The sequence below is a fragment of the Temnothorax americanus genome, unplaced genomic scaffold (genome assembly GCF_048541705.1).
Source record: "Temnothorax americanus isolate GAGA-0224 unplaced genomic scaffold, ASM4854170v1 Scaffold44, whole genome shotgun sequence".
NCBI classification, from domain to species: domain Eukaryota; kingdom Metazoa; phylum Arthropoda; class Insecta; order Hymenoptera; family Formicidae; genus Temnothorax; species Temnothorax americanus.
The window spans coordinates 343,340-370,856 of record NW_027509591.1 but is presented as its reverse complement, the minus strand read 5'-3'; the positions used below and the strand labels follow the sequence as shown (position 1 = coordinate 370,856).

The 27,517-nt window shown below is 41.2% G+C and overlaps 1 protein-coding gene across 21 annotated transcripts in view; it reads left to right on the top strand.

Annotated features, from left to right (window-relative positions):
- The window catches only part of LOC143903155 (uncharacterized), a 368,826-nt gene that overhangs the window by 174,525 nt on the left and 166,784 nt on the right, over positions 1-27,517 (top strand). For all 21 annotated transcript variants that reach the window (XR_013258624.1, XM_077416615.1, XM_077416616.1 and 18 more), the window contains one exon: positions 3,198-3,341. Coding sequence is in view for 20 of the 21 variants with exons in the window: in XM_077416615.1 (XP_077272741.1) it covers positions 3,198-3,341 (144 nt within the window). In the remaining variant the exon portion in view is untranslated. The remainder of the gene's footprint in view (positions 1-3,197; positions 3,342-27,517) is intronic.

The window sequence follows — 27,517 nt, the reverse complement described above, 5'->3', positions numbered from 1 at the left end:
TTTATTTTTTTATGATATTACTCAAAGATGGAAATAAAAAATAAAGTTATTAAATGTGTATCGTATTGTGTCTGATTACTCGTCGTCGTCCCTGAAGTCCGAGGAGACGTGAAGCCGCTGGAACGGCTGTTTGCGTAGAAGCGGCATCGCGACCGATCGTCGGCCGCGATCGCGACGATTTTCTTTATTTTTTCCTCTTCTCGTCCTCCTTGTCTTCTTCCTCAGCCCTCAGCCTTCTCGACACGCCGCGGACGCACGGACAACGCTCTCTCCCTCTCTCTCTCTTTCACTTTTTCTCCCGTCCTCTTCGCTGTCGCGCTCTCTCACGCGCGCGATGCACGCCAAGTGGCACGGGACGACGGATGGACCGTGTGCGCGCGGTGTTCGCACCGGAATCCCGACGTCGGGCCGCGAGAGGCTATATGCCCGTCGACGCCGATCGCGGCGTTCCGGTTAGCGCGTTCAACGCAACCGCACGGCGTGTCTTCCGCGCCGCGGCAATCTCATAACCAGGATAACGCGACGATCTCCGTCCGACGGCGTCCGACACCGCCGTTCGACGCGCACGGCACAAGGTTTCTCTCGAACGCGGTAAAAACGAGTCGTCCCCGCGCACCTGGCCAGCCGTATCGCACACACCACACGGCCGGAAGTCAACGGGGTAATTATTTACAAAAAGACCCCACTCGCCAATGACCTTGACCTTGACATATGTTGTCAAGGTCACCCTCCTGAGTGACCTTCAGAAGTTTTTAGCCGGCGGTCGCTTTTTATTAAAAAATTATTAACAAAAAAAAGTTTGGCGATTGCACCGATTTCAATGACCTTGATATATGTTGTCAAGGTCATGACCCCGAGTAACCTTCAGAAGGTTTTAGCCGTCGCTCGCTATTTATTAAAAAGTTATTAACAAAAAAAGTTTGGAAAATATAGTATATATAGGTGCATATATAGGTTAGTTGACGCGCTTTAAACACTTAAATACTTTTAAAGCGTGTCACTAATCTACATAGGTACGATTTACTGCTTTAAATGTTGTGTTTTGGTAAAGCAGCGATTTTTTTTGCAAAATAAAGTATTTTCTGCTTTAACAAAAAGACCTCAATTTATCAACAATTTACTGCTTTAATTGGTAAAGCAGCGACTTTCTTGCAAAATAAAGTATTCTCTGCTTTAAAAAAAAGCGTAATATTAGTCGTTTATGCCTTCCAATACTCAAAATAGCTGCTATATTTTCCAAATTTTTTTGTTAATAATTTTTTATCGAATAGCGACCGCCGGCTAAAAACTTCTGAAGGTCACTCAGGAGGGTGACCTTGACAACATATGTCAAGATCAAGGTCATCGGCAGGTGGGGTCTCTTTGTAAATAATTACCGCCAACGGCGAATGGTGTGGAATAGTACGCTGACCGCCGTTGCCAACTTGACGTTTCGCGCGCGCGGATGCCGCGGATCGCGCGGCGCGCGCGGCCCGCGCGGCCGGGCAGGGGCAGATGCTGGCGCGCGTCTACCCGATGCCGCGATGGTCTATTTCTGTCGACGCGGATTAACTTTAATCTCAATTTAACTTATTTTTTATTCCTTTTTAGTTCTTAGAAATTAGAAGAAGGATAAAGTGTTAGTTAAATTGAGATTGAAATTGATTCGCGTAGGTAGAAATGGACATGAAACGCGTGATCGCGCGATCGCGCGTTCGATAAATTCGATTCGATCCGGAAGCTCGGGCCAATCCGATCCGCGGGAAGGCGAGCGTGTTTTATCAACGGGAAAATAAACGCGCGCAACACTAGATAATTTAAAATCTATTACGCAATGAGACATATGTACGAACGCGAAATGTTATTCGTTGGGAAAGAGCAAACGTTTAGTTCTGATTTCTACAAATATGTAGATTAACTTTAATCTCGGTTACTTTTTAACTCTTTCTAATTTTTAGAACTAAAAAAAGATAAAGGATAAGCTAAATTGAGATTAAAATTAATTAATCTATACGTTGATAGAAATGGACATTAAAGTGGCGAATCTCGTAAAAAAGAGACAAAGTCTATGTAATTATAAATTGACGTTCGGACGCGTAAATAAATTTTGCGTGGATCGCGGAATGAAAAGCCTTTTGTGTCTACGACGTTAGAAATCGCCCCGAGATTTCGGACGGAGAAAGAATATTAACCAATCGCATTGGTCAATTGCCGAATTGTTTAAATATGATTGGTCAATGTTTTCTCCGTCCGAGATCTCGGATTTCTAATATCGTGGACAACTGGACACAAGGCTTATTACAGGGGCTCGAACTAATCCGAGATATATACTCTATATATCTTATAATCCAGTTTCCATGCACGCGTTGAAACCAAAGACTTCTAAATATATAAGATCAATGCGCGTTCCGCCAATTGAACGCATGCTCCTTTTGACGCGCGCTGTGTGAATAAAGATTAAAATTTTAAAAATTCAACCCTTTTATGTTTAGTTCTATGAATACAGATTAACATTAATTTATTGCGGTATAACTTACTTTTTATCATTTTCTAGTTATAATTAAGAATTAGAAAGTTAATCGACATTGGGGTAGAAATGGACATTATAGACGCGTGCATGAAAATGGAAAACAGCTAGGATATATTGTGCTGTAAATTTTAAGATTAAATCTACATGGATTTGTTTGTGTATTATTTACATTATGCTTACGAATCTTTTTCATGTAGACAATGTAATCAATGTAAATTATTATAAATTGAATGATTGATTGATTGATTAATTGATATATTAATATTTTTTAAAACTATTTTTGCAAACAATTTTACAAAAATAAAATTAGTTTTAAATTATATAGATTAAATTATTAGATACATTTCAATTTTAATTTATATTATTTACTAAAAACTATATCTGAGGACGAGCGTGGCCTAGTAGACAGCGCACTGGTATATTGAACCAACAAGGTCCCGGGTTCGATTCCCGGTAGAGCTAGAAAAATTATATTTGCTCGTTCTCCTAGCTCTCGGAAGGCAATGGCAAACCACCAAAAGTATTCTTGCCATTGAACACTTTTCTAAAAAAAATATAGCCGTTCGGAATCGGCGTTATAAACTATAGTCCTATATACAATGTGATATAATAGCTCGATAATATTACCATAAAAACACAATTAATTTTTATCCGTTAAAAGTTTTAATTGAATAACATATTGTTTCAGGAACAGGGAGGAGAGGCCATCCAGAATGGTTCTTACTGTGACCGAGGATACCCCGGCAGATATGCTGACCGGAAGTATGGAACTTCTAGTCCAGCTACCTCGTGATCATCATCTTCATACACACAAAGTTACAGTATTGAGAAGGTAAATCTGCAAGATTTCTTAATAAGTACTTTAATGCTAGATAATTTTATTATTATAAATTACGTTAATGTTAGATAATTACAGTACAAAAAATTTTCAAAAATTTGACCATTTGTCAATTTTTTGACGAAGGATGATTCAGCTCTTGCTTTAAAAGACATTACATTTTTTGTAGTATAAAATAGGAAAAAATACCTAAAAATTAAAAATTTATTGAATAAAAATAAATCTAAAAAAGTATTTGATTATATTGATATATAATATGATTTCATCAATATAAAAAGTTAAATAACAAAAATATGAAAGAGTCTGGCCGGTTTTCCTATAGCGGAATGCTCCCAGCGATATCGGGCTGATTTTCACGCATAAAGTACCTCATGATCCAACACTAAATTACCGTTTATACTAGCTTCTAGAACAATGTGATTCCGGAGTTATAAGGTCAAATTAAAAAATCAAAGTCTTTTTTCTCTAAAACAAGAAAAACTAGGACCTTAAAAAAAATATGGGTAGTAGGATACCTTAGGAAGGTTTAAACAAGTATGGTTTAATTTGATTCCGACATCTATAGGGTGTTTAAAAAAATATTTTAATTTTTAAAACAATTTTTTTTAACACCCGGTAGAGAGATACCACTATCATATTTTATATACAACATTACTACTTACCCATGCATAATATATATTTCACTCGAAATGACCGTAGCGGTACAACATGGTTAAAAATACAAAAAATTAAAAATATCTTTTCTTACACTTGAGTTACAATGAGTTAGGTCCTTTGATTTTTTAAAATTTAATTTTAGTATTTTTTTATTAATTTAAATTTTACGATACTTTTAAAATTGTAAAGTGGCACTCAATTTCTTCAAAAAAAGGATATTTTTGGTTTTTTAAAAATGTTTTTAACCATGTTTTAACCGCTGCGATCATCTCAAGTAAAATATAAATCCAAAAATCGAACCTAAGTGGTAGTAGTTTTATTTCTTTTTAACAAAATTAGTAAATCAGAAAATTGTGTCAGCTAACTCAACCCAAGTGATATGTATTTAAAAAAAAATAAAATGTATGAAATCTTTAAATTACGCCAATTACATATGTATATTATCTCAAAAATAACTTTTGCACTTTTAAAATATTAAACTCAAGTGATGTATATCTTTGTATTCTTATTTAAGGATCTTCTTATTCCAACTCAAATGATAGTAGCTTTAATTCTCCTTAGAGGAATAATATCATAAAATTGTGTTACTTTACCCAATTTAAGTGATATATAAAAATTAATACAAAATGAAACATTTATTTAAAGAAAATAAGAATTAAAAATAAATAATTTAACAGTTTTAAAAGTTTTAATTAAAAAATCTTGGCGTTGGTAGATTTTTAAATATTTAAAAGCAATAAATATATATAATTAATTTAGAATATTATATTAATAATTACAATATAAATTGTGACGTTGCGGCCCGCCGCTTCGTGGCAGCGCCCCGCCGTCGTCACAAGGCGCGGAAATTTGCGCCCAGGGACGAGCCAGAGAGGCGATGACGAGATCTCCAGAGGCCAAAGAGTCGATATCGTTTCCGCGTTTTGAATATTCTTTTATTTTCATGTGTAATTATAATGCGCGCGGCGCCTCACCCACACCACGGCGAATCTTCGAGGGAGTACCGATAGCGAAAGGGGTCCGGGAGGACCAAGGACCGAGGAGGGGTGGCGAGAGCGGAAACTACAGGGATCACGGGCGGCGAGAGCAACGCGGCAGGCGTGCGGCGAAAGGGGCAGCGATGGACAAGGCCACCGATAGCGGGGCCCCGGGTACCGGGGAAAACCCGGCCTCAGCAATCTGCCTCCACGGAATACCGGCCCGCGGGGTGACTGATGACCGCCCCGAGGGCAACCGGAGGCACACCGGCCAGAACAAAGTCCAGTCCGCTGCCCAGGGACAAATTGAAGAAGTCGCTACGCCGCCGAAGGACCGTTGCGCGCCCCCGATGGATCCACCTTACGACGATCCTGCGTTAGAATATCGCGCGAGCTTGCAAGCTCGCTCTCGATTGGTTGGCACGCCCCTACGGAAGGGGGTGCCGCATCGATTCCGTTATCGAGCGAATCTAGCGAGACACTCTGGTCGTCCGTCGGCGAGTCAACGTTTTCTTAAACTACGCGATAGCCGCCCCGAGTCGGGAAAATCTGTTGCGCTGCGACGATCCTCCGTACGAGGTGACGGCGAGGAGCCCTACGAGGAGACATCACATCGGTGAGGTTGCCCGCAGTAATTAATCGCAAAATGTAACGCCACGACGCCGCCCTCCGGTGCACGCTCTCGTCCGGGATAACGTTGTAATATCGCGACGCGTGCGGTCCCTTGAGACCGCGTATCGAATGGCGATTGACAGCGAGAGCGAAGGGCCTCGGGATGGTATCGTGGCCGCGGAATTGAGGTAAAGACGCGATTGCGAGCCTCTGGAGATCGCGATAGATTCGTAGCGAAATCTGTTACTGCGCGTCCGTTTCGCATAATGTCCGCGCTCGTGGTTGGGCCTCACGCCTTCCGTATTCCCGGCGTATCAAATTACCAAACATCGCTCTTGCGGAGTTTCGCATGCGTCGGCACATCATTCGCGTTAATCGGCCGTGTGATCGCGTGTTATTATTGCTCGCGGTAATCCCGCACATGTTCCTCGCGTTTCTTCCGGTATTTCGCGCTACGCCGATTGCCTCGGCGTCCCGTTTTCGCGTTCGGAAATCACTGAGGGCAGTATTGTCTTTGCCCGAATGACTGGCGCTACCTTTGGTCATTTCTCGCGTTAGATTAAGTTCGTATTTTCGCGTTTGTTATAGTATTTCGCGTCTCCTTGCGATCGCGCCGAAATTGATCTCGCGTTATTGTGTTGCGTTCGATCCTCATTACGTGGGGACGTAGCTTACGCCACGATTCATAATTGCGTTAGGCTTAAGATAATTGGCGACAGAATTCTCGCGCGACTCCCGGCGTTGCGTTCACGCGCTCCAAGCGTGAGGTATCGCCCTTTCGCGATCTTTCCTGCGTGATCTTATTTTCTATTTCCGTGATTATTTCGCGTTTACGGTTGATGTTCCCTATTAATCGTAAGTTTTGTCATACTGTTCTGAGATAATCGCTGCGCCTTCTGCGCGTTACTATGCGATAACGCAGTTCCTAGTTTATCCTGGTGTCCGCGCTATTACTACTTCATTTGTTTCATTTCTGACGCTCGCGCGACTGATGATATGATTTGTCTGACCGACCGAAGCCGACTCGGCTTTTATTGGTTCACGCGTGAATTTCTAACGAATAAATGTTATTTTGATTTATTAATTGTCTGAGTTCGGAACCTTATTTATGGCGTGTCACCCCGCCGAATATCGCGCCGCCCTTCATCACCCCCGCCCCAGCCCTTAGGACGAGCTAGCCAATTCCTCGCACATCCGCACGTCTCGCTTTGCGTCTCGTGTTGGTTTTCTTTCGCGATTTCGCGGACGCGCGTTGACGCGTCTGGCGCCCAACGGTAAATTCGTTTCGCGAAGTGTCAGAGGTGCGAGGGAATCGTCGGAGAGGCCCGTCATCCCGCTCTCCTTACTCCTTTTGATCCGGCACACGTCCCGGAGCGGTCCGGGAGTGAAAAAGTTGTGACAAAATATAGAAATACTTCAACACATTACTTTATAGTATATTGTGCACCAAGGGGCGAAAGTAGCGTTTTTCAGACAAGTGTGAAGTTTGCCGCCCTCGCCTGAAGGCGTAAGGTAACACAATTTTATGATATTATTCTTCTAAGGAGAATTAAAGCTACTATCACACTTGAGTTAAAATAGAAAGATCTTTAAATAAGAATACAAAGATATGTATTACTTGGGTTTAATATTTTAAAAGTGCAAAAATCATTATTGAGGTAATACATATGCATATGGCGCAATTTAAAGATTTTATTCATTTTTTGAAAAACTAGACACCACAGACGCGCGCTTCGCGCGCTATTTAGCTTTAACATTATGCTATTACTATTACACTATTAACTCCTAACTCCTTGATTCAACTGTCAAAATATATGATAACAGCTCCAAATGAAGTAAACGCAGCGAAAGAACCAATCGGCATCGCGGAGAAGCGACAACAATAAACTTCGATAGATTCCAGTATCGACTTTATATCTTTTTTTTAGATATGGATTATACTATATGGTTTATACATATCGAGATGATCGTGGCAGTACATGGTTAAAAAAAAAAAAAAAAAATATCCTTTTACTTCCTCATAGAGGAAGCTTTGTTTTCATAAACTTCATATATGGACCTTCAACGTATATAAAGCTACGTCTAATCAACTAAATTTTAAAAAATCATATATGAATTAGGGGTAGAAAAGACCAAAGAAAAAATTGTTTTTTTAGTTTTTAATGCCAATGTGTTCAGAATATGTTCTAAAACGTCGGAAAATCGTAATTTTATAAAATGTCCGTATGTATGTATGTGTGTATGTGTGTGCCAAATTTACCGAAATTTCTATAACTCAAGAACTGATTAACTAAATTTTAAAGAATTATATATGAAATAGAGATAGAAAAAACTGAAGAATATAATAGAATTAGAAAAATTGCTAATAATAAAAAGGTTACCGATTTAGCTATCTAAAACACGGGCACAGTAACAACTGTGCCGCAAACACGTAGAACTACGCCAACTAACAGTTTTTCGCTAAATAATAGTGACAGTTGACGTAGCCGCCAATTTTGAGATATCGAGCTTAATTTTTTTTTATGGATAGAGTATCATTAAAGGTAGGTTGGTGCTGAATTTGGCAATGATCGGTGAAGGGGTTACCGATTTTAGCCTAAAAAGTGTACGTGTTATACACATACACACACATGTAATCTTATATATAAAACGTATCATTAAAAAAAGGTGGTTTTAAATTTCGCGAAGATTGGTGAAAGGGTTTCTGCCTAAAAAATATATAGGGTAGACCGAGGCGAATCGGATTACTATTTAACACGATGAAACAGCTTGTTTGAAACAAAACACTAACGAAAACTGTCTTAAAACTTATATTGATCCGATTCGTCTTGGTCTACCCTAAGTTATTTGATGGATAGAGTATCATTTTAAAGAAAGATTGTTATTGAATTTGACGAGGATCGGTGAAGGGATTACCAATTTCTGTTTAAAAAGTGTATAAGATGTACTTGGGAGTACAAATAAGTCTCCGCTGTTTTTTATAAAAAATTAGGCGTTTATTGTGAAAGGACAGTACTTTATGTTTTATTCAAAGTATTGTCCATCGCTAGCCACTACTTTTTCCCATCTTTCTGGCAGCATATGGATACCGCGTCGGAAGAACGCTTCATCTTTTGAGGCATCCACAAATCGACCCAATTTTTGGTATCTTCATATAATATGAAGTGCTGCTCAGACAGGCCGTGCGTCATTGATCGAAACAAGTGATAGTCAGAGGGAGCAACGTCTGGAGAATACGGCGGGTGGGGTAGGATTTCCCATTTCAACGTTTTCAAATATGTTTTGACGGGCTTTGCGACATGGGGTTGAGCATTGTCATACTGCAAAATCACTTTATCGTGTCTATCGTTGTATTGCGGCCGTTTGTTTTTCAGTGCTCGGCTCAAACGCATCAATTGCTTTTGATACCGATCGCCTGTGATTGTTTCAGTCGGTTTTCTGCATCTTCGAAAACCTTCCTTCCACCGCCATGCCGGTCTTCGACGTTAAAATCACCGTTCTTGAAGCGTTGAAACTACTCTCGATACGTTCTTTTACTAATAGCGGCATCACCATACGTATTTGAGAGCATTTGATGAGCCTCAGCCGCAGATTTCTTCATATTGAAGCAGAAAATTAAAACCTCCCGCAAATGACGAGAATTTGACTCGTAAGCTGACATTTTCAATCGAGAATAACTTTATGATGCAGACACAAATTGACTAATATTTCGATGGCGTTATGTTTACAAATGCCTAAGCTTATTGTATGACGTCTACGATCTATTTATTTCGACCAGCACTTACCGCTACAGTCATTTATTGGAAAACGGCGGAGACTTATTTGTATTCCCCAAAGTCCCCAATAATTTTATTGAAGGAAGGTTGTTTTGAATATTGCGAGGATTGGTGAAAGGGTTACCTATTTTTGCTTAAAAAATATGTAAGTTATTTGATATATATATAATATCATTTAAGGAAGGTATTGAATTTGGTGAGGATTGATGAAGGAGTTACCGATTTTTGCTTAAAAAGTTACATGTATAAGTTATACATGTAATTTTATATAGAGTATTATTAAAAGAAGGTTGGTATTGAATTTGGCGATAATCGGTAAAAATATTCTTTCTTTATAAAATTTTGAATTTTTTGAGAAATGTTCGTGGTTGTTCTAACTTCCGCCAATTTTGAGATATCGGACTATATATAATTCTATTATATGCTTCAGTGTTTTCTACCTCTATTTCATATATAATTCTTTAAGATTTGGTTGATTAGACCCAGCTTTACATGCGGTCAAAGGTCCATAATTTTTTGAGAAATGTCTGTGGTAGTTTTAACTTCCGCAAATTTTAATATATCGGGGCATTTCTAATTTTATTACATTTTTTAGTTTTTTCTACCCCTATTTTATATATAATTCTTTACAATTTAATTGATTAAATCCAGCTTTATACGCGATCAAGGATCCATATGTGAAGTCCATATATGGACCATGTAGCCTGAACTCCCAAAGTCAACATCGATTTGACATTCGTCAATTGTAAAACCTCACTTGTGACCCTTGCTGACCCTTTTTTGATTCATAAAAAAGTTAAATATAAAATTTAAAAAAATGTGCAAATTAGAAACTTGCACATTGCTTCCTCATTATTACAGAACGCTACCATTGCTCCTATTTTATTTTGCTCATAAAGCTTCCTCTATGAGGAAGCCAAACTAATAAATAATTATGCATCAAATAAAATACAAGCTTTCTCATAAAGGAGTTTTGTGAGCAAAATAAAATAGGAGCAATGGTAGCGATCTGTAATAATGAGGAAGCAATGTACAAATTTCTGATTTGCACAGTTTTTTTGAAGAAAGTGAGTGCCACTTACAATTTAAAAAAAAAAAAAGTATCGTAAAATATAAATTAAATAAAAAAATAGTAAAATTAAATCGAAAAGAAAAATCAAAGATCTAACTCATTGTAACTCAAGTGTAAAAAAAGAGATATTTTTACTTTTATGTATTTTTAACCATGTTGTACCGTTACGATCATCTCGAGTAAAAGTAAAATATATATTATACATGGGTAAGTAGTGATGTTGTATATATAAAATATGATAGTGGTATTCGGTGGTATCTCTACCAAGTGTTAAAAAAATATTGTTTTAAAAAATAAAATATTTTTTTTGACACCCTATAGATGTCGGAATCAAATTAAACCATACTCGTTTAAACCTTCCTAAGATATCCTACTACCCATATTTTTCTTAAGGTCCTAGCTTTTCCCATTCCGGAGAAAAAAACTTTTTTATTTTTTAATTTGACGTCATAACTACGGAATCACATTGTTCTAGAAGCTAGTATGAACGGTAATTTAGTGTTGGATCATAAGGTACTTTATGTGTAAAAATCAGCCCGATATCTCCGGGGGCATCCCGCCATAGGAAAACTGGCCAGACTCTTTGCCATAATTTTTGCTATCAAGTATAACTAAAAGAAATGGGTCACCTGATGAGTGAATTACATATGTCATATTACTCAGGAGTCTGACAATGAGCTGAATCACCTCCAGTTAAAAAACTTGAGAAATTATAGGGTGTTGTACAGTGTTATTGTTGAGTTCCTTGCGTATAGTCCCGGGCAGCTCCTCGGTCGACGCGAGGCGAGGCACGTGCCTCTAATTATTAATGATGCGGTCACGCTCGCGTGGAAAGCAGGCAGCTTGGATTGGTTTTTAAATGATTGCGACTTCTCTTACTTCTCGACTCTCGTTTAATTGCGTATATTGATCTCGTTACTGATTCGGGAAAACGGTGCTTCGTATTGTGCTGGAGACCAATATTTAGAGGCGATGACAGAATTGAGAGTGTCCGATCCTCCCGTTCGGGGAGGTATATGTAGCCAAGATTATCGGAAGGTTCCGGGAATTGTCGGAGCCCCCCGATTATCTTCAAAATGATCGTTGACGCGATGTTATGACTCGACACAATCCTAAGGTATAACGGTTGACACGAAATAAATACAAATAATATGAGATACGAAATAATATGCCTAGACGTCGATGTAAAGGATGTGGAATACGAAACACCGCCCGCCTTGGAAGACCTTGTCTTACAATCTTAAATTACGAATAATACATCTGAGTACGAATATAATACATGGTCAAATAATATGATTCTATCAGTAGCATGACTACAGGAATAAATATAATACAAATGAAATGATAATAGATTAAACATAATAAATTGAATGAACGTGCACAGGCAATAATTCAATTAGTATAAATAAATAATGAAATTTGTCAGATACAATATTAGTCAAACGTTTACTTGTCAAGAACATTAGCGGCTCTCAGCCTAGTCAGGGATATGGATAAAGTTTCTCAATTCTTTATTTCAATCGCGAGTGCGAAATTTATTGACTCGAATTTTCTAGCGGCAAGATCGCTAGTCTGGCCAGCGGCCGGACAATTGATCCCTTGGTTGTGGCCACTGTTGCCGATCGAGCGGTGCCGTCGGAACCAGGATGCGTCTCAGTGACGCGGCCCAAAATCCATTGCAGAGGCGGCACACCAGGTTGTATGATTAGCACCATCTGCCCGACCTTCAATTGCTCGCCCTTGCTGGTAGCCCATTTATGCCGCTGCTGTAACTGATTCAAGTATTCGCGGCTCCAGCGACTCCAAAAGTGCTGGCGGAGCTGTTCGATTCTTTGCCAGCGCACCAATCTGTTTTCGTTGATGTCGGTCAAATCTCGGCAAGGAAAACCGTTCAAGACATCGCCAATCAAAAAATGTCCCGGCGTAATATACGATAAGTCGTTCGGATCAGAGCTCAGCGGTGTTAACGGACGCGAATTGAGTATTGCCTCTATTTCGCACAGTGTCGTTTGCAATTCCTCGAAAGTGAGATGCGAGTCGCCCGCGATACGCTGCAAATGATATTTCGCGGACGTTACCGCGGCCTCCCATAACCCGCCGAAGTGCGGGGCTCCGGGCGGTATGAATTGCCAAGACATCCCTAGATCGCAGCAAAATTGTTTTATTTTGTCTTCATTTTTATCTGACCTATAGAATTCATATAATTCCGACAGTTGGCGGGAGGCGCCCTTGAAATTAGTACCGTTGTCGGAATGCATGGAAGCCGGGCTTCCTCGACGCGAAATAAAGCGCTTGAAGGCAGCCAGAAATGCTTTGGTCGTTAAATCGCTAACTACTTCTAAGTGTACTGCCTTTGTGGCGAGGCACACAAAGACGCAAACGTATGCCTTGCTATTACGAGCATTTCGACGCTTGCCTTCTCGCACGATAAACGGGCCTGCGTAATCAACTCCGCAATTTGAGAATGGCCGAGACGGTGTTACACGAGGCGGGGGCAGCACTCCCATTTTTGCCTCAGATGTAACGGGACGACATCGGAAACAGGCGACGCACTGTCGAATAATCTTCCGCGTTACGGAGCGCACGGAAAACGGCCAGAAGCTCTGTCGCACCGCGGCTATGGTGCCCTGCAATCCCGCGTGAAGGTTACGCCTGTGCTCTCGTTCTATTATAAGATAAGTAAGCCGATGATTTTTTGGAAGTAGGATCGGGTGGCGGGCACCGTACGACAATTCGGAATTTCCCAGTCTCCCCCCGACGCGGATCAATCCCCGCTCGTCCAAAAATGGCGCTAACGAAGTCAAAGAACTGGAGGAAGTAAGCGAGACCCCCCTTTCTAATTGGTGGATTTCGCTGGAAAACGCGTCTCTCTGGACGTTCCTGCATAAGCAGTCGAGCGCGGTGCGGATTTCTTCGTGTGAGACACGAGTGCCTGCTTCTCTGTGCGGGTGAAAATGCGGTTTGAGAAATCGCAGGCAATAGGCCATGATCCTGCACAATTTGTTTAAGCTGGAGCATCTGTGCGCCAGCTCCACGAACGGATTCGCCGTTGCCGCGACAGCGACGGCAACGGTCCTTCGCATCTCGGGCATCTCAGATTCGGAGATGTATGGATTATCCCTTGGCCACGCGGCCTCGCTCTCCCTCAAAAACTCGGGGCCGTGCCACCACAATGCCGAACTCCGAATCTCATGCGGGTAGATACCTCGAGACAACAAATCGGCGGGATTCTGCGCTGACGGCAAGTGCCGCCAGTCCGAAGCGCGTGTTAGCCGTTGTATTTCGCCGACGCGATTTGCAACAAATACCGACCATTTCCTCGAGCACGACGAAATCCACCGCAATGCTATTGTAGCATCCGACCATAAAAAGGACTGCGCCTCTCCCACCTCGACAGAAGATCGCGCCTTGTCCCATAATTGCGCCAGCAATAGCGCCGCGCAAAGCTCCAGCCGAGGAATGGAAATCGTTTTCAGAGGCGCGACTCTAGTCTTTGAACACCACAGGTCGACGCGAAATTCATTCTCCCCGATTTGCCTCCGAATATATAAGCACGCGCCATACGCTCGCTGGCTGGCGTCGCAAAATCCGTGTATCTGAAATCGCGAATGCTCGCCGCGTCCCTTGATGAATCGCGGTATTCTCAATTCATTCAGCGCGGTCAATTGCTCTTTAAACGCGGACCACCTTGTATGCAAATCCCGCGGGATGGATTCGTCCCATCGCAGCTTCAATTGCCAAATCTCTTGGAGCAATATTTTCGGTAATATGATGACCGGGCCGAGTAAGCCTAACGGATCGAACAGCTTCGCGATTTCCGATAATATTATGCGTTTCGTTATCTTATTCGTGTTTGCCGGCTTCTCAATTGCGAAACGGAATGTATCCGTAGACGGGTTCCAAACAATTCCGAGGACGCGCGACGTCGATTCCCTGTCGATTTGAACATCGGCGTTATGTTTGTTTTGATCTTCACCTAACAGAGCCACATGATTCGAGGACCATTTGCTTAACTGAAACGCGCCGCGACTCAAAATTTCCACGACCTCGCTCTTTATTTTTAGTGCTTCCTCGAGCGTATCGGCGCCCGATAGCATGTCGTCAACGTAAAAATCGCGCATTATATGCTCCGCTCCTACGGGAAACTGTTTCGTGTAGGTCTCCGCTAAGTATTCAAGAGTTTTGATTGCTAGATGCGCGGCGGCTGCCGTTCCGTATGTTACTGTTAATAATTCGCCTATTCGTAAGATCAGGCCGGCGTGGTCTCGCCAGAATATACGCTGCAATTTAGTTTGTTTCGGATTGATTAGTATCTGGCGATACATTTTGACAATGTCCGCCGAAAAAACGAACGCGAGCGTACGAAATCGCAGAATGATAGAGAATAAGTCCTGCTGTGCCGTCGAGCCAACCATAAGCGCGTCGTTCAGCGATACTCCGGTTGAACTCTCGCACGAAGCATCGAAGACCACCCTCAACTTAGTGGTTTCGTTTGAAGGTTTTAGCACGCAGTGATGGGGCAGGTAACACGCCGGCAAATCTTCGTCATCGTCATTCACGCTATCTATCCATTTCATGTGCCCGAGCGACAAGTATTCGTGGATAAATTGCTATATTGCGACTTCAAAATCGGATCGCGATCTAGTCGTTTTTCTAGAGCGTAAAATCGTCGCAGGGCCACGTCGCGCGTATCGCCCAGCTTTCTTATTTTATCCTCCTTTATTGGTAGCGTAACTATCACCCGACCTTGATCATCTCTGGTCGTGTTGTCGCGGAAATGTTTCTCGCAAAAACGTTCCACGCTCGAATACGAGTCGCGAGGCCGGCAGCTCTCCTCCAATTGCCAAAACCTCGCTAACTGATTCTGCAATTCTGACTCGGTTATCGACGCGCAGAACGCTCCTATCTCGCGGGCGCGCGTCTTACGCGTCTCGCCGCCGAAACGACCGGCGAGAACCCAGCCAAAGTGCGTTTTCTGTAACGTAGGGTGCGCGTGGGAGGCTCTTAATTGCCCCACGCAAATCAACTGCCAAAACAATTCGGCACCCACCAACACGTCTATGTCCGAGCTTCGGTGAAAATCTGGATCAGCTAATTTGATGGTCGGCGGTATCCGTATTTCCGTTCTGTCAATTGACGACACCGGGAGACGCTCGGTTATGCGATCCGTTATTATGCATTCTATTGTCGCGGCGAATTCGTTCAATCGTGAATGTAACTTTATTACAACGACCTCGCTCGCGCTGCTGGTTGTACCGTTAATTCCTATTATTTTTATGTTACTCGGATTTGCCCTCAATTGCAACCTTTCGGCATAAGATCGCGCTATAAAGTTAGCCTGTGAGCCGCTATCTAATAGAACGCGGCACGGATGCTTTGTTCCGCTGGCATCGACAATGTACACAACCGCCGTCGAAAGCAATACACCGGTATTATGAGAAGTCGACGAATGAGTCATAACCGTCGTCTCCTCGGCATCGTCTCGAGCCGACGCGTTCCTTGTTTTTGTTTTCGTGGAATTATCGTTAGATTTCGAAGGAAAATGAAGCAGGGAATTGTGTTTATCGCCGCATTTTTTACACGAACCCGAATTACAATTCCGAGCCGCGTGATTCGTTCCGCGTAGACAGTTCACACATAATTTCCGTTTTCGAATTTCAGCGAGCCGCTGTGGGACGGACAACTTAATAAATTCACGGCAATAATAAATGGGATGCTCCCCGTGGCAATAGCTGCACGCGGGAGCGGTGGTAGCGGCATGAGCCGCTAAACGTCTTCCGTTGGTCTGCGCCACCGCGCCTTTATTTACTGATTCTAACAATTGGCACCTTTTTTCTAAGAAATCCACGAACTGCCCGTATGTGGGTAATTCCGTCCCGCTCAGCGATGCGTGCCATTCTCTCGTAGTGATCGGATCGAATTTAGACGAGATTAGATAAATTAACATCTCATCCCAATGCTCGGTGGGGCAACGTAACGCGCTCAAGGCCTGTACATGCTTGACGACACTGTCCGCCACCCGACGCAGTTCGAAGGCGTTTTCTTTCGCGATGCTCGGCAATTCAAATAGAGCACGCAAATGCGTGTGCACGATAGCGCGTTTATTATCGTAACGATGTATTAAGGCATTCCAGGCCACCAAATAATTTTGCTCAGATAACTCTAACGATTGAATCACGTTGGCCGCCTCGCCCGTCACCGATGCCCTCAGATATTGAAACTTCTGAAGGTTACTTATCGCGTGATTGTCGTTTATGATCGAGTTGAACATCTCGTAGAATGGAAACCATTCCTCGTATTTGCCCGTAAAATTCGGCAAATCTAACTTCGGCAACCGTACGTTGCTTGCGGAGTTGCTTACGCCGGCCGGAGGCGCGATCGACGTGGATATCATGGCTTGACCCCCGGCTATCGTGCGGTTATAATTAGTGATCGCGCAGCGTAATTCGGCGGTCAGCTCGTAAAACGCTTCCTCAAACGACACGCGATCGTCTCCCTCGTCTTCGCAGAGAGACTCTATTTCGGCTTGCAAATTATTGTAATCCGATCAATAACTCGACAATCTTTCCCTTCTTACTTCTAAATTCGCGATTGTTTCGGGCGTTAATAGCTTCACCGATTCTGCGTACGTTCGAATGCGCGCACATGCCGCCTTTATAAACTCGCGTTTTCTCTTCAGCGCTGAGATCCGACCCGCGTTTTGCTCCATGTTTTACTTTTTATCGAACGACTAGCTAACGGATTGGCGATGAATAGAACGTGAGTTCCTACCTTGACTGCCGATTGACCGCTCCCCGGATGCTTCCGCTGCTCACGGCTGACAGTCCATCGCCCCCGTTGCCTCTCCGAGATCTCCGATTGATCGCCGACGGAGCTCCACTCCCCGGCGACTCGGCACGCTCGTCCCTCGCTTCCTGGATCGCTGCCGGCTCGCCGACACGGACTCCGTCCTCCTCGGCGACTCAGCAGTGTCCTCGTCTTCCGTTCACGCAAGGTCGCCGATTGATCACCGGTGCGATTGTCTCACGTTCCAGCGACTCAGCCGTCTCTGGTCTCAGCTGCCGCTCCAAGTCCAACGGAATCGTGACCGTTTGCAGATATTGGATCCGCCGTTTCTCCGTCGCTGGGCGCAACTCCGTTGCCCCAGTTTTCGTATGCTTTCGCCGGATCCGGCTCGAAGGACCAAAATGTTGAGTTCCTTGCGTATAGTCCCGGGCAGCTCCTCGGTCGACGCGAGGCGAGGCACGTGCCTCTAATTATTAATGATGCGGTCACGCTCGCGTGGAAAGCAGGCAGCTTGGATTGGTTTTTAAATGATTGCGACTTCTCTTACTTCTCGACTCTCGTTTAATTGCGTATATTGATCTCGTTACTGATTCGGGAAAACGGTGCTTCGTATTGTGCTGGAGACCAATATTTAGAGGCGATGACGGAATTGAGAGTGTCCGATCCTCCCGTTCGGGGAGGTATATGTAGCCAAGATTATCGGAAGGTTCCGGGAATTGTCGGAGCCCCCCGATTATCTTCAAAATGATCGTTGACGCGATGTTATGACTCGACACAATCCTAAGGTATAACGGTTGACACGAAATAAATACAAATAATATGAGATACGAAATAATATGCCTCGACGTCGATGTAAAGGATGTGGAATACGAAACAGTTATTAATACTTATAATTAACATATAATCAGTAATGGATTTATAAGTACTTTGTTTTATAAGAATATTTTATTATTAATAAGAAGCACTAATAATGTTTAATACAACAAAATTTATTAATTTTTTCAGTCTTTGACATTCGAATTCATTCGAAAGTGCTTATAATCCAGTACTGCTCTAGTACTTAGAAAGCGATAATTTCATAAAAGATGCATATATACATATATATATATATATATATATATATATATATACATACATACACACACATACACGTGCGCGCGCGCGTGTACATGAAAGAAGAGGAGACAGGGGGGAAGGGACAGAATAGGATGGTATTCTAAAGACTATTTAGGGGTGACGGCTGGTCTAGTTGGTAGAGCGCCAGATTTGTAATCCGGAGAACCGGGTTCGAATCCCGCTAGGCCCTTAGCAAAAATGCTGCCCCTCCCCCTATCTAGCGGAGAGAGGAACCCTAGATGGAAAAACTGAGCTCCGTCTTTCGGAAAGAGACGTTAAACCATTGGTTTAAAGGGTTAAGTGAGAGGAGAAGGGTAGTAATGGATGAGTTGTACAGGGTTGGGTACGTTTTTTTAAAACGCCCTTTAAGATCTCTTGAGGTAAGTAAAGTATATGTCTTTATCCTAAAGACTATTTTACCTCTTTTATCAGAACTCCCGAAAAAATGATTTTTTATTTTTTGGGTGTACTAGACATTACAGGCACGCGCTACGCGCGCGCTATTTAACTTTAATATTTCATTGTTACTATTACACCTTATTAACCACACAATTAACTGTCAAAATATGCCATATGACAACAGCCGTTCGTGAAGTAAGTGCAGAGAGAGAATCAATCGGCATCGCGAAAAAGCGACAACAATACTTGATAGATTCAAGTATCGATGACTTGCCCTTTTTAGAAGAGGATTTTGGAGAGCTGTAACTTTTGAAATATTGGTCGTTGGGTCATAATAGTCTTCGATAGAACTCTTTGGGGGGCTACTAAAACTCTCGCCAGAACTGCGGATTTTTGAAAATTAGTGCAACTTTGAAATTATGGGTTCCACTTTATCATCAATTTTTTCTTACTAAAACCTATAGGAAACTCTAAGAACTCATCAAAATCTTTCCAAATATAAAAAATTTATTTTTTCAAAAATAGAGGGCGCCGTAAAATTAGCCCCCCTACATTTTTAAATGGTGTAGTCGTTATTTTAAATGACTGGAACTCTTGCAGAAGCATCCAGAACTCTAATAAATTTTTCGAATTTTAAAACAGGAGAGCCAAACTTCACAGACGTTATTCATTTAAATAATTTTGATTTTGATATACACAAAAATTAAAGGAACACTAAATTTTTCTTTAAAACTAGACACTACAGACGCGCGCTTTGCGCGCGCTATTTAGCTTTAACATTATGCTATTACTATTACACTATTAGCCCTTGATACACACAACTGTCAAAATATACAATGACAGCTGCAAATAAAGTAAGCGCAGCAAGAGAACCAATCGGGATCGCGGAAAAGTGACAACAATACCAACGACATGCCCTTTTTAGAAGAGGAGTCACTATAATTACCTATCTCCGATTCGCTGATATTTCGCGTGGCACTTCGATCCTTGCGTGACGCGACCGAAATTCAGAATTAAACGATTTTATATTTATAATAATGATGAGAGATCACATTAATAATAATATTAACCTCGCGACACGACGCGAGCTGTCACATGTCACATCACGACACACACGACGCACTACACGCACGAAACTCGCCACACTACTCCGCGATGACAGTCCCTCACGGGATAAAGCAAGCTACGGCGCGGCAATCAATCGAGATAACCAATCGGCATCGCGGAAAAAAAAGAGGCTTCAATTTTTCAATACAAACGAAATTCACTCAGTTAACACGCCTTTTTTAAAAGTGCATAGAATAGGCAAAATTCAAGTAGCTGTAACTTCGTTAAAAATCAACGAAATTTAAGTTTAAAAAAAGAATTTTACAGCTTGAAATCTCTACTTACAATAAGTCACTATTATTTTTTAATTTTTGTGAGTTTGGTAATTTTTACATATAGAAAACTATGAACTGGACAAAATGAAAAATTTGTTTCTCACTTTGTCGGCCTGTTACGTACACAAAAAAAATCTACGAAAATTTTCAACTTTTTAACGTAAAAGTTTGAAATTTTCCCTACAAAATATATTTTTTTATGTTTTTACGATTTTTTGCTACTTGGTTATCGTAAATTTAATAGGAAAAGAGCATTTTGACTTTAATTGCTCATAACTCTGTTAAAAATTATTGTACCGCAATTCAAAAAACAGATTCTTAAAGCTGAAACTCTGCTCTATCGAATGGTATAATTGCCAAATTTTTTAAAATAACGTATAGACATGATACAAATGGATGAAAATAATGTAAAAATTAGCGATTTTTCCTTTTTTTATTTTGACCCGAAAAACAATTGTGTAGAACAACAAAAATTTATTGTTCACGTTTTTTTACTTTTAAGGGGAATGGTAAGGTTTAAAATTCCGAAAAATTTAATTTTTAGTTTTTTTACATATTTTGATAGTGTGATCCTTTAATAATATTTCCCAGTTTGGTTTTTTGAGAAATTAGCAAAATTGAGCTCAGGAAAGTTAAAAATGTGAATGCTGGCCTAAAAAGTCCGCAGGTTCGCCTCATGTCTAAATAATTCACTCGGCAAGTACATTTGAAAATCGACTAATTCGGACAAAGCTGGAAAAAATTTTAATCGCTTTGTTTGGGGGTCAGTAATGACATACTATGTTTCCGATCTCCCCCGTGGTGTGCTTCGGCCGCCATCTTAGAAAAAAGGGGTGAAAAATTAGTTTTTTGCGAATATCTCGATTTTTATTATATTTTATTAGACTTAGGCTAAAATAGTTTAATACAATATTGTAAAGAATTAAATTCTCCACAAAAAAAGGAAGTATAGGTTTTTTTCCTACGACCAATAGTTTTGGCGCTAGAGCCGGGAAAAGTAGGATACTTTTTGTAACAAACGGTGTCAGCGACTAATTAGACTCGTGAAAGTGTCAACGATTTAAAACAGCGAATGCGAGTCAGGCACGAAACGTGGTGCGCAAATAAAATAGAAAAAACCGTGCATTCAGATGTGATGAACATTTTGGCTCTTCTTTCGAACCATATTCACCATTTATTGAGATAAGACGATTTTATTCCTGCAGAACTCGAGGCAGAAAGTTCCTTTCTTGAGGAGATGTCGTGATAAGCAAGCTGGTACGCACGATTATAGTGAACATTTCTACTGTGAAAAGGAAAAATATATTTAGTTAAAACAACCTACCTTCCGAAGCGCGGATTTACCTCGCAGCTGGTCAGGGTTCGGAGTAGGCGCGGAGAAAGACACAAGACTCGGTTAAAATATAACAAAAACGTAATAGAGTTTATTCAATTAACGTGAATACATCGAGGTGATCGCGGAGGCGGTGGATATGTACAAAAGATTGCGGGTGCTGTTACGATAGCGGCGGTATACAGAGATCGCGGAGTAGACAGATACGTACAATAAATCGCGGACGCGCCGGTTACGATGGTGGTAATATACAGAGATCGCGGAGTTCGCGAACGCCGTTATAGCGACGATATACAGAGATCGCGGAGTCCGCGGATCGGCGGGCGCCCGGGCTCGCTGAGGTACGGTGTACGATCACGGTGTGGGTGACGCGGTATCGAAAGCTTGGATAGCGTTGGCGGTAAGCGCGCGCGGCGCTGGAGCGCGATTAGACGTGATATCGAGCGGCTAAGACCCTTAGCGGAGATAAGGAAAATATTCTCTATCTACTGGCGCATCGATTTGTGTAGGCGGGAAGCGGCACCGGGTGGCCAAGACCCTTGGCGAGTAAGAGAAGAACTCTCTTACCTTGTTTCACTCCGGTGTCATAGGTGTTCGGATGGAAGTTCGAACACATGTGGTTCGAGTTAACCGCCCAGACTCTTCACTCGGCAGAGGCAGAGAACACTCTCTACCTCCTGGTTGTTTGACTGTGGGATTTCGGGATCCGTGAGCAGCGGAGAATCGGTCGGACCGGTTGCTGGCTCATGGCGAAATCTAAAAGTTAGCAACATTGCTCGGTTTATATACACACCCGCGATGGTGTGTCGGCGTGGCGGGGGTATACGCGACGGCAATCGGGCGCGCCGGGATGGAGCGTTCGGGAAGTACGGCGTCCCGACGCCGCGATTGCATTCGATGGCTTTCGGCCGGTTTCGGCACCGCTCGGCGCTCCGAGTCGGTTGCCGCGATAAGTCCGTTCGCGGACTGATACGCGAGATGCTTCGATTAAAAAAGGGCACATCGTGCCTTGTCTCGCCCGGCGGGTGTTCGGCCGGGCGGCATCCGGCTAATGCTCGCCGGGAATGATGCGTTTCAAGGCGCATCGTTACATAGTCAATCGTTAAAATAGAAAGAGAAAGGAGAGAGCTCACCTCAAGGTCTGAAGCAGTCAGAGAAGTGCAAAAATTAATTATTCAAATCTTGTTCTTTTTGATGTAGAGGGTTGGCAAATGTCATCTTCTGCAGCATCTTCCTTTTCCTCAATATTATCTTTCTTCTCTGCTTCTTCTGGTTCTTCCTCGTTGTTCAAATCAATCTCATTGTCAGGATCGGTCAATGTCTCCTCAAAATGTTGAACAATTACGTCAATTTTTTCATCGTAGTCACAGTGATCTATTATAATGTCGATGTTTGTGCATGCTTGACCTCGATCGACAGTTGACACAAGTCACAGAGCATCGCAATCCAGTTTTTCTGCAACAGCAATTCACTTTGTAGTCTTTTGTGCATTTGCAGAAGATCTTTTTCAGAATATCCTGCGGAGCGGCTTCCTTCATTGAAGGAACTGGAAATAAACCATTTTTTGTATATTTCCAGCCCCAATTTTGAGGATTTTTTTTAACTCCGCGCCACTGCTGAATCTGATGGTAGACTCTGAAGGAGTGTTGACGTGCAGCTGTTTTAGTAGGTTGTATAGAAGCAATGTTGAACATTTTTTTCAACATAGATTTGGCGAAGCATGAAAATCAAAACTCATCCAGAAAACTATTGCTTTTTGCTCCATATAAAGCGAGAATACATTTTTGTCCAGCTATGTCAATGAAATCTGGATGAGCACCCGGATCTCCAAAAATGTTTAAAATATTCTGCAAATAATATTCATTTTTTTGGAACAGTTTAATAAATTTTATTTTACCTTGCCTGAAAAATGTTGAAGTGGTATCACAACCAGTGAATGCGTAAAGAAAGAGAATATGCTCAGCAATATCAGAATATTGAAAGGAAGTAGATGAATAAATCTTCTGCTCTGTTTTTCCCTTGCTCGGTTTCATAAAATAGATGTTAGATTTAGATTATTCTAAGGCTGTCAGTAACACTAAAAGATCAATATCTTCGCCAAAAAATTTCAACTTGTGACGTCCTGGTGATGCGAAGTTACTCAATCTGGCAGAACGCCTTCGTTGATGGGTTCTTCTTCTGCGGTTAAGGAGGTAAAACCTTAGGATAATTAACTGTCCTCGGCGATGTGGATTGTGGCTCCTCAGATCCGTTCAGGATATTAGGTATTCAATGAATCTTTTTAACTCTTTTCCAAGATTTAAGAGCATGATATTTATTACAAAACTTCTGATACAAGTGTTTTATGGAAGAGCGGAACAAGTATAAGATATGGCTCGTTCCACTCTTTCTTTTCTTTGCTTCGTTTTTTTTTCTTCTCTTTCTTCTCCACCATCGCTCGTTCGCTCCCTCTCTCTTAATCAATATCTTTATACTCTTTTAAAATTTCAGTTAATGAAAACTGGCATTCATTGCGATGTTCTTCGAGAAACAAAGAAATAAAGTCAATAGATGTTTTTGCATATTTGGTTTCGGGACGTCCGGGAACCTTGTACGTTTTCAAAGAATGAAAAAATTTTTGCATACATGAACCGTGGTATTGACCCTGGGCTGCAACTAAAGCTATTACGTTTAAGATGCGCATACTTACAGTTTTGCCCCACGTATCTCCTCTTTTCTTTGCAGTTTCCAAAATATTCTCTTTAACTTGCATCGTACTGATCACGTGCACAGTATCGCGCCTTGCAACATTCTTCTTCGTTTGTTTTTTTATAAATTCTTTCGATGCATCTTCCGCGCAGAACAGACACGTCGTCTTGAAGTCGAAAGATGAAATGCTCGATCTTCGGGAACCGATTACACTAGGAACAGCTTTCTCCTTGGCTAAACCGATCGGACGTGCGCATACATTTGTCATGAGCCATACGGCTGCATGACAAGCATCGTTTGTTACTGGGAGCCGACGAAACGGCGTGGTGTTCACTTTGCCCCGGACGTCGTTTTTCACTTTTGTCTCTTCAAAAACATGAAAATTTTGAAAATATCCAAAAACGATTATTGGATTCATATAGAGCATCAAATTTTCCATAATAATCACTTACATATAGGTTTGCAAAAGTAAAGCTCGATGAAAGAGGAGAAATTTTCAAGAGATCAGAAAAATTACTTTTCACCATCAAAAACGCTTATGTCGCGCTAAAAATTACGCCATAACTCAAAATGTCATCAAATCTCGTTGATAATACCAGCACATAAAGACACATTTACAGTAGGAAAGACAAGTTTCTACGATATATTTAAATTAGCAAAAAGTCTAGTGTCAAGTTTGCCCCGATGTCGAGTTAGCCCCGGTCTCCCTTACTCAAAGTGATCAGAATTATTAGAAAATTCAGAATGGTGAGGAAGTTCAGAATAATGAAAAAGTTAAGAATAATGAGAAAGTTCAGATTCTTTTTGATTATGAAAAAAATCTGGTATTACGGAACTTTGGCTTTTAACGGAAACATGTGCTTGCTGAATATGCGATTGATCGAATTCAATTAAAGAATCTGTTGAATTGAGTTTTTCTACAACTTCAACATTCACTTTCTGCTTTTTAACTTTCTTGGAAAGCTTATGAAACGGTGTTTTTTGGCATGTTCTAAAATAAACTGCAAATAAATTTAAATGTTATGTTTACATAAAATGCATATATTTCAAAAAATATACTATCTTTACTCTTTAAAAACATTTATTTTTTCAGATTTTATACTTCACAATCACTATAACAAATGTGTTTTAATAGAAAAAAATATTAACTAAATTAAAAAAACTAACAGTAGGGAATACCGGGGCTAAACCGACAATGGGGCCATCTTGACACTAGGTTTTTTTATTTAAATCAATCGTAGAAATTTGCTTTTTCTACTGTAAATGCGTCTTTATGTGCCAGTATTATCAACGGAATTTGGTAACATTCTGAGTTATAGTGTAATTTTTAACGCGATATAAGCGTTTTTGATAGTAAAAAGTAATTTTTCTGATCTCTCGAAAATGTCTACTCTTTCATCGAGCTTTACTCTTGCGAATCTACTGGTAAGTGATTTTGATGGGAATTTCGATGCTTTATACGAATCCGATAATAATTTTTGCATATTTTCAAAATTTTTAGATTTTTGGAGTAACAAAAGTAAAAAACGGGGCTAAGTCGACACGTTGTTTTATTGGTTCCCAATAATAAACAATGCTTGTAATGCAGCGTATGGCCCATGACAAATGTGTGCGCGAATTTACTTGCATAAATTGTGTTTCAGACATGAGTTCAGATGAAAATAATTTGTTCGAGATCCGTCGAACTTTCCTACGCGAAACATCGGCTCGAAAACGTTATTATATTTCACATCGAGAAATACCGATGTTTATGTGGTTCGAGCTCTTTCGAACTTGTGCGAAACATACGTTCCCCGCGATTCCCGCGCCCTCGAAGCACATCGATCGCGATCACGCGTTACGAGAGTGCTCCCTTATTTGTCGAAACACGGAAACGGCTGTTGTGACGCGTGATATGACCATACGGACGAATAGCGATTCAGCTCTCATCGCGCGTTCGTTCCTGAAAAACAACCCAAGCAGCATTTTGACGTCCGCCCGACGTTAAGATAAACACACTTAACGTTGGTATCCAACGTTTTCGCTACGTCGTTTCAACCCTCTTTTGCACCAATTTGGGGAATCAAATTTAGGTTGTACCAACGTTGGAATCCGACTTATATAAGTTAAATTGAGGTTACATTTTTTCCACCAGTTTTAACATTGGTATGTAAACTTTGATTTTGTACACTCTGCTAGACCTGAAGTTATTTTTTCACAACGTACATTTTAGGTGTAGTTTTCGTGCTTCCATTCAAACCATATGACGGCATTGGTGTAATAAATGTATCATAATACGTACTTATCAATTTGGCACAAATAAAATGGCTTTATAGGAAAAATATAGTTTGCGCAGTCTTTGATACTATTGTAATTTTGCCATAAATACACGAACCCAGCACTGAAATTGTATAACAAAACTAACTTTATTGATAAATGTGGAAATGATAAGTAAAAATTAGACAAATCCTTTCTAAAATATTCCAATTTACTAAATATTCTAATAAATAACTAAAATTTTCCAAAGTGTAGATTTTAATTTTTTTTCGTCGAAATTACTTTTAAGATAAATATATGTTGTCCAAACCTTAACAACAGATATTATATAAATACTTTAAATTGTTAATAAAGTGCGTTAAAAAATATAAATCTAAATATACTGGAAAATGGCGGATTATTTGCCTTCCTCTTTGAGGAATGAAAATGGCGAAGTCAGCGTACCACACTATATCAAACTTTACGTAGTAAAAGGTGCGATAAATTCTACTAAAATTTGTCTTCTCGTATAAAATAATTAACTTTTTCAGACTTTTCCAAACTAAGTAGTATACCACTGTAGGCAAAATTGTACCTATATTGACTAAAAGTCTTAACAAGGTCGCCAAACTGACTTAACATGTCGATAAAGTATCAATTAGTTAAAAATTCTATACTAGATTTGCGAATGAGTCGTATATCTTAACCAAATCCGATCTATGCAATACCATCTAATCTATATGGTGATCTAGAGCATGGTTATGGCAGCCGTGCAGCCGAGCGAACGCGCTCTCGAGCTGTGAATCGCGCGGCGCGCGCGCGTTGTTTCCCGACGACGCGACGATAACCGCGTGAGATGAGATAGACCGGTTCGGCCGTGGATCGTCAACATTCGTCGCATAGTCCTCGTAGCTCACGCACGACGCCGCGAATTGCCGTCGACGATGCCCGCTTGATGCAGCAGTAATCTGCTCTACATTCATTTAGGCAGAATTTGTTACCATTTCTCGCGATTTCTTAACGTCAGTCAGAAATGACCACAGGCGACGTTTTACAACGGTAGCGTTTTACAACGTTTGATAACAAAACGTTGGTTTACGTTGGGAATTACGTATTGAAGTTGCTCGAAAAGTGTAG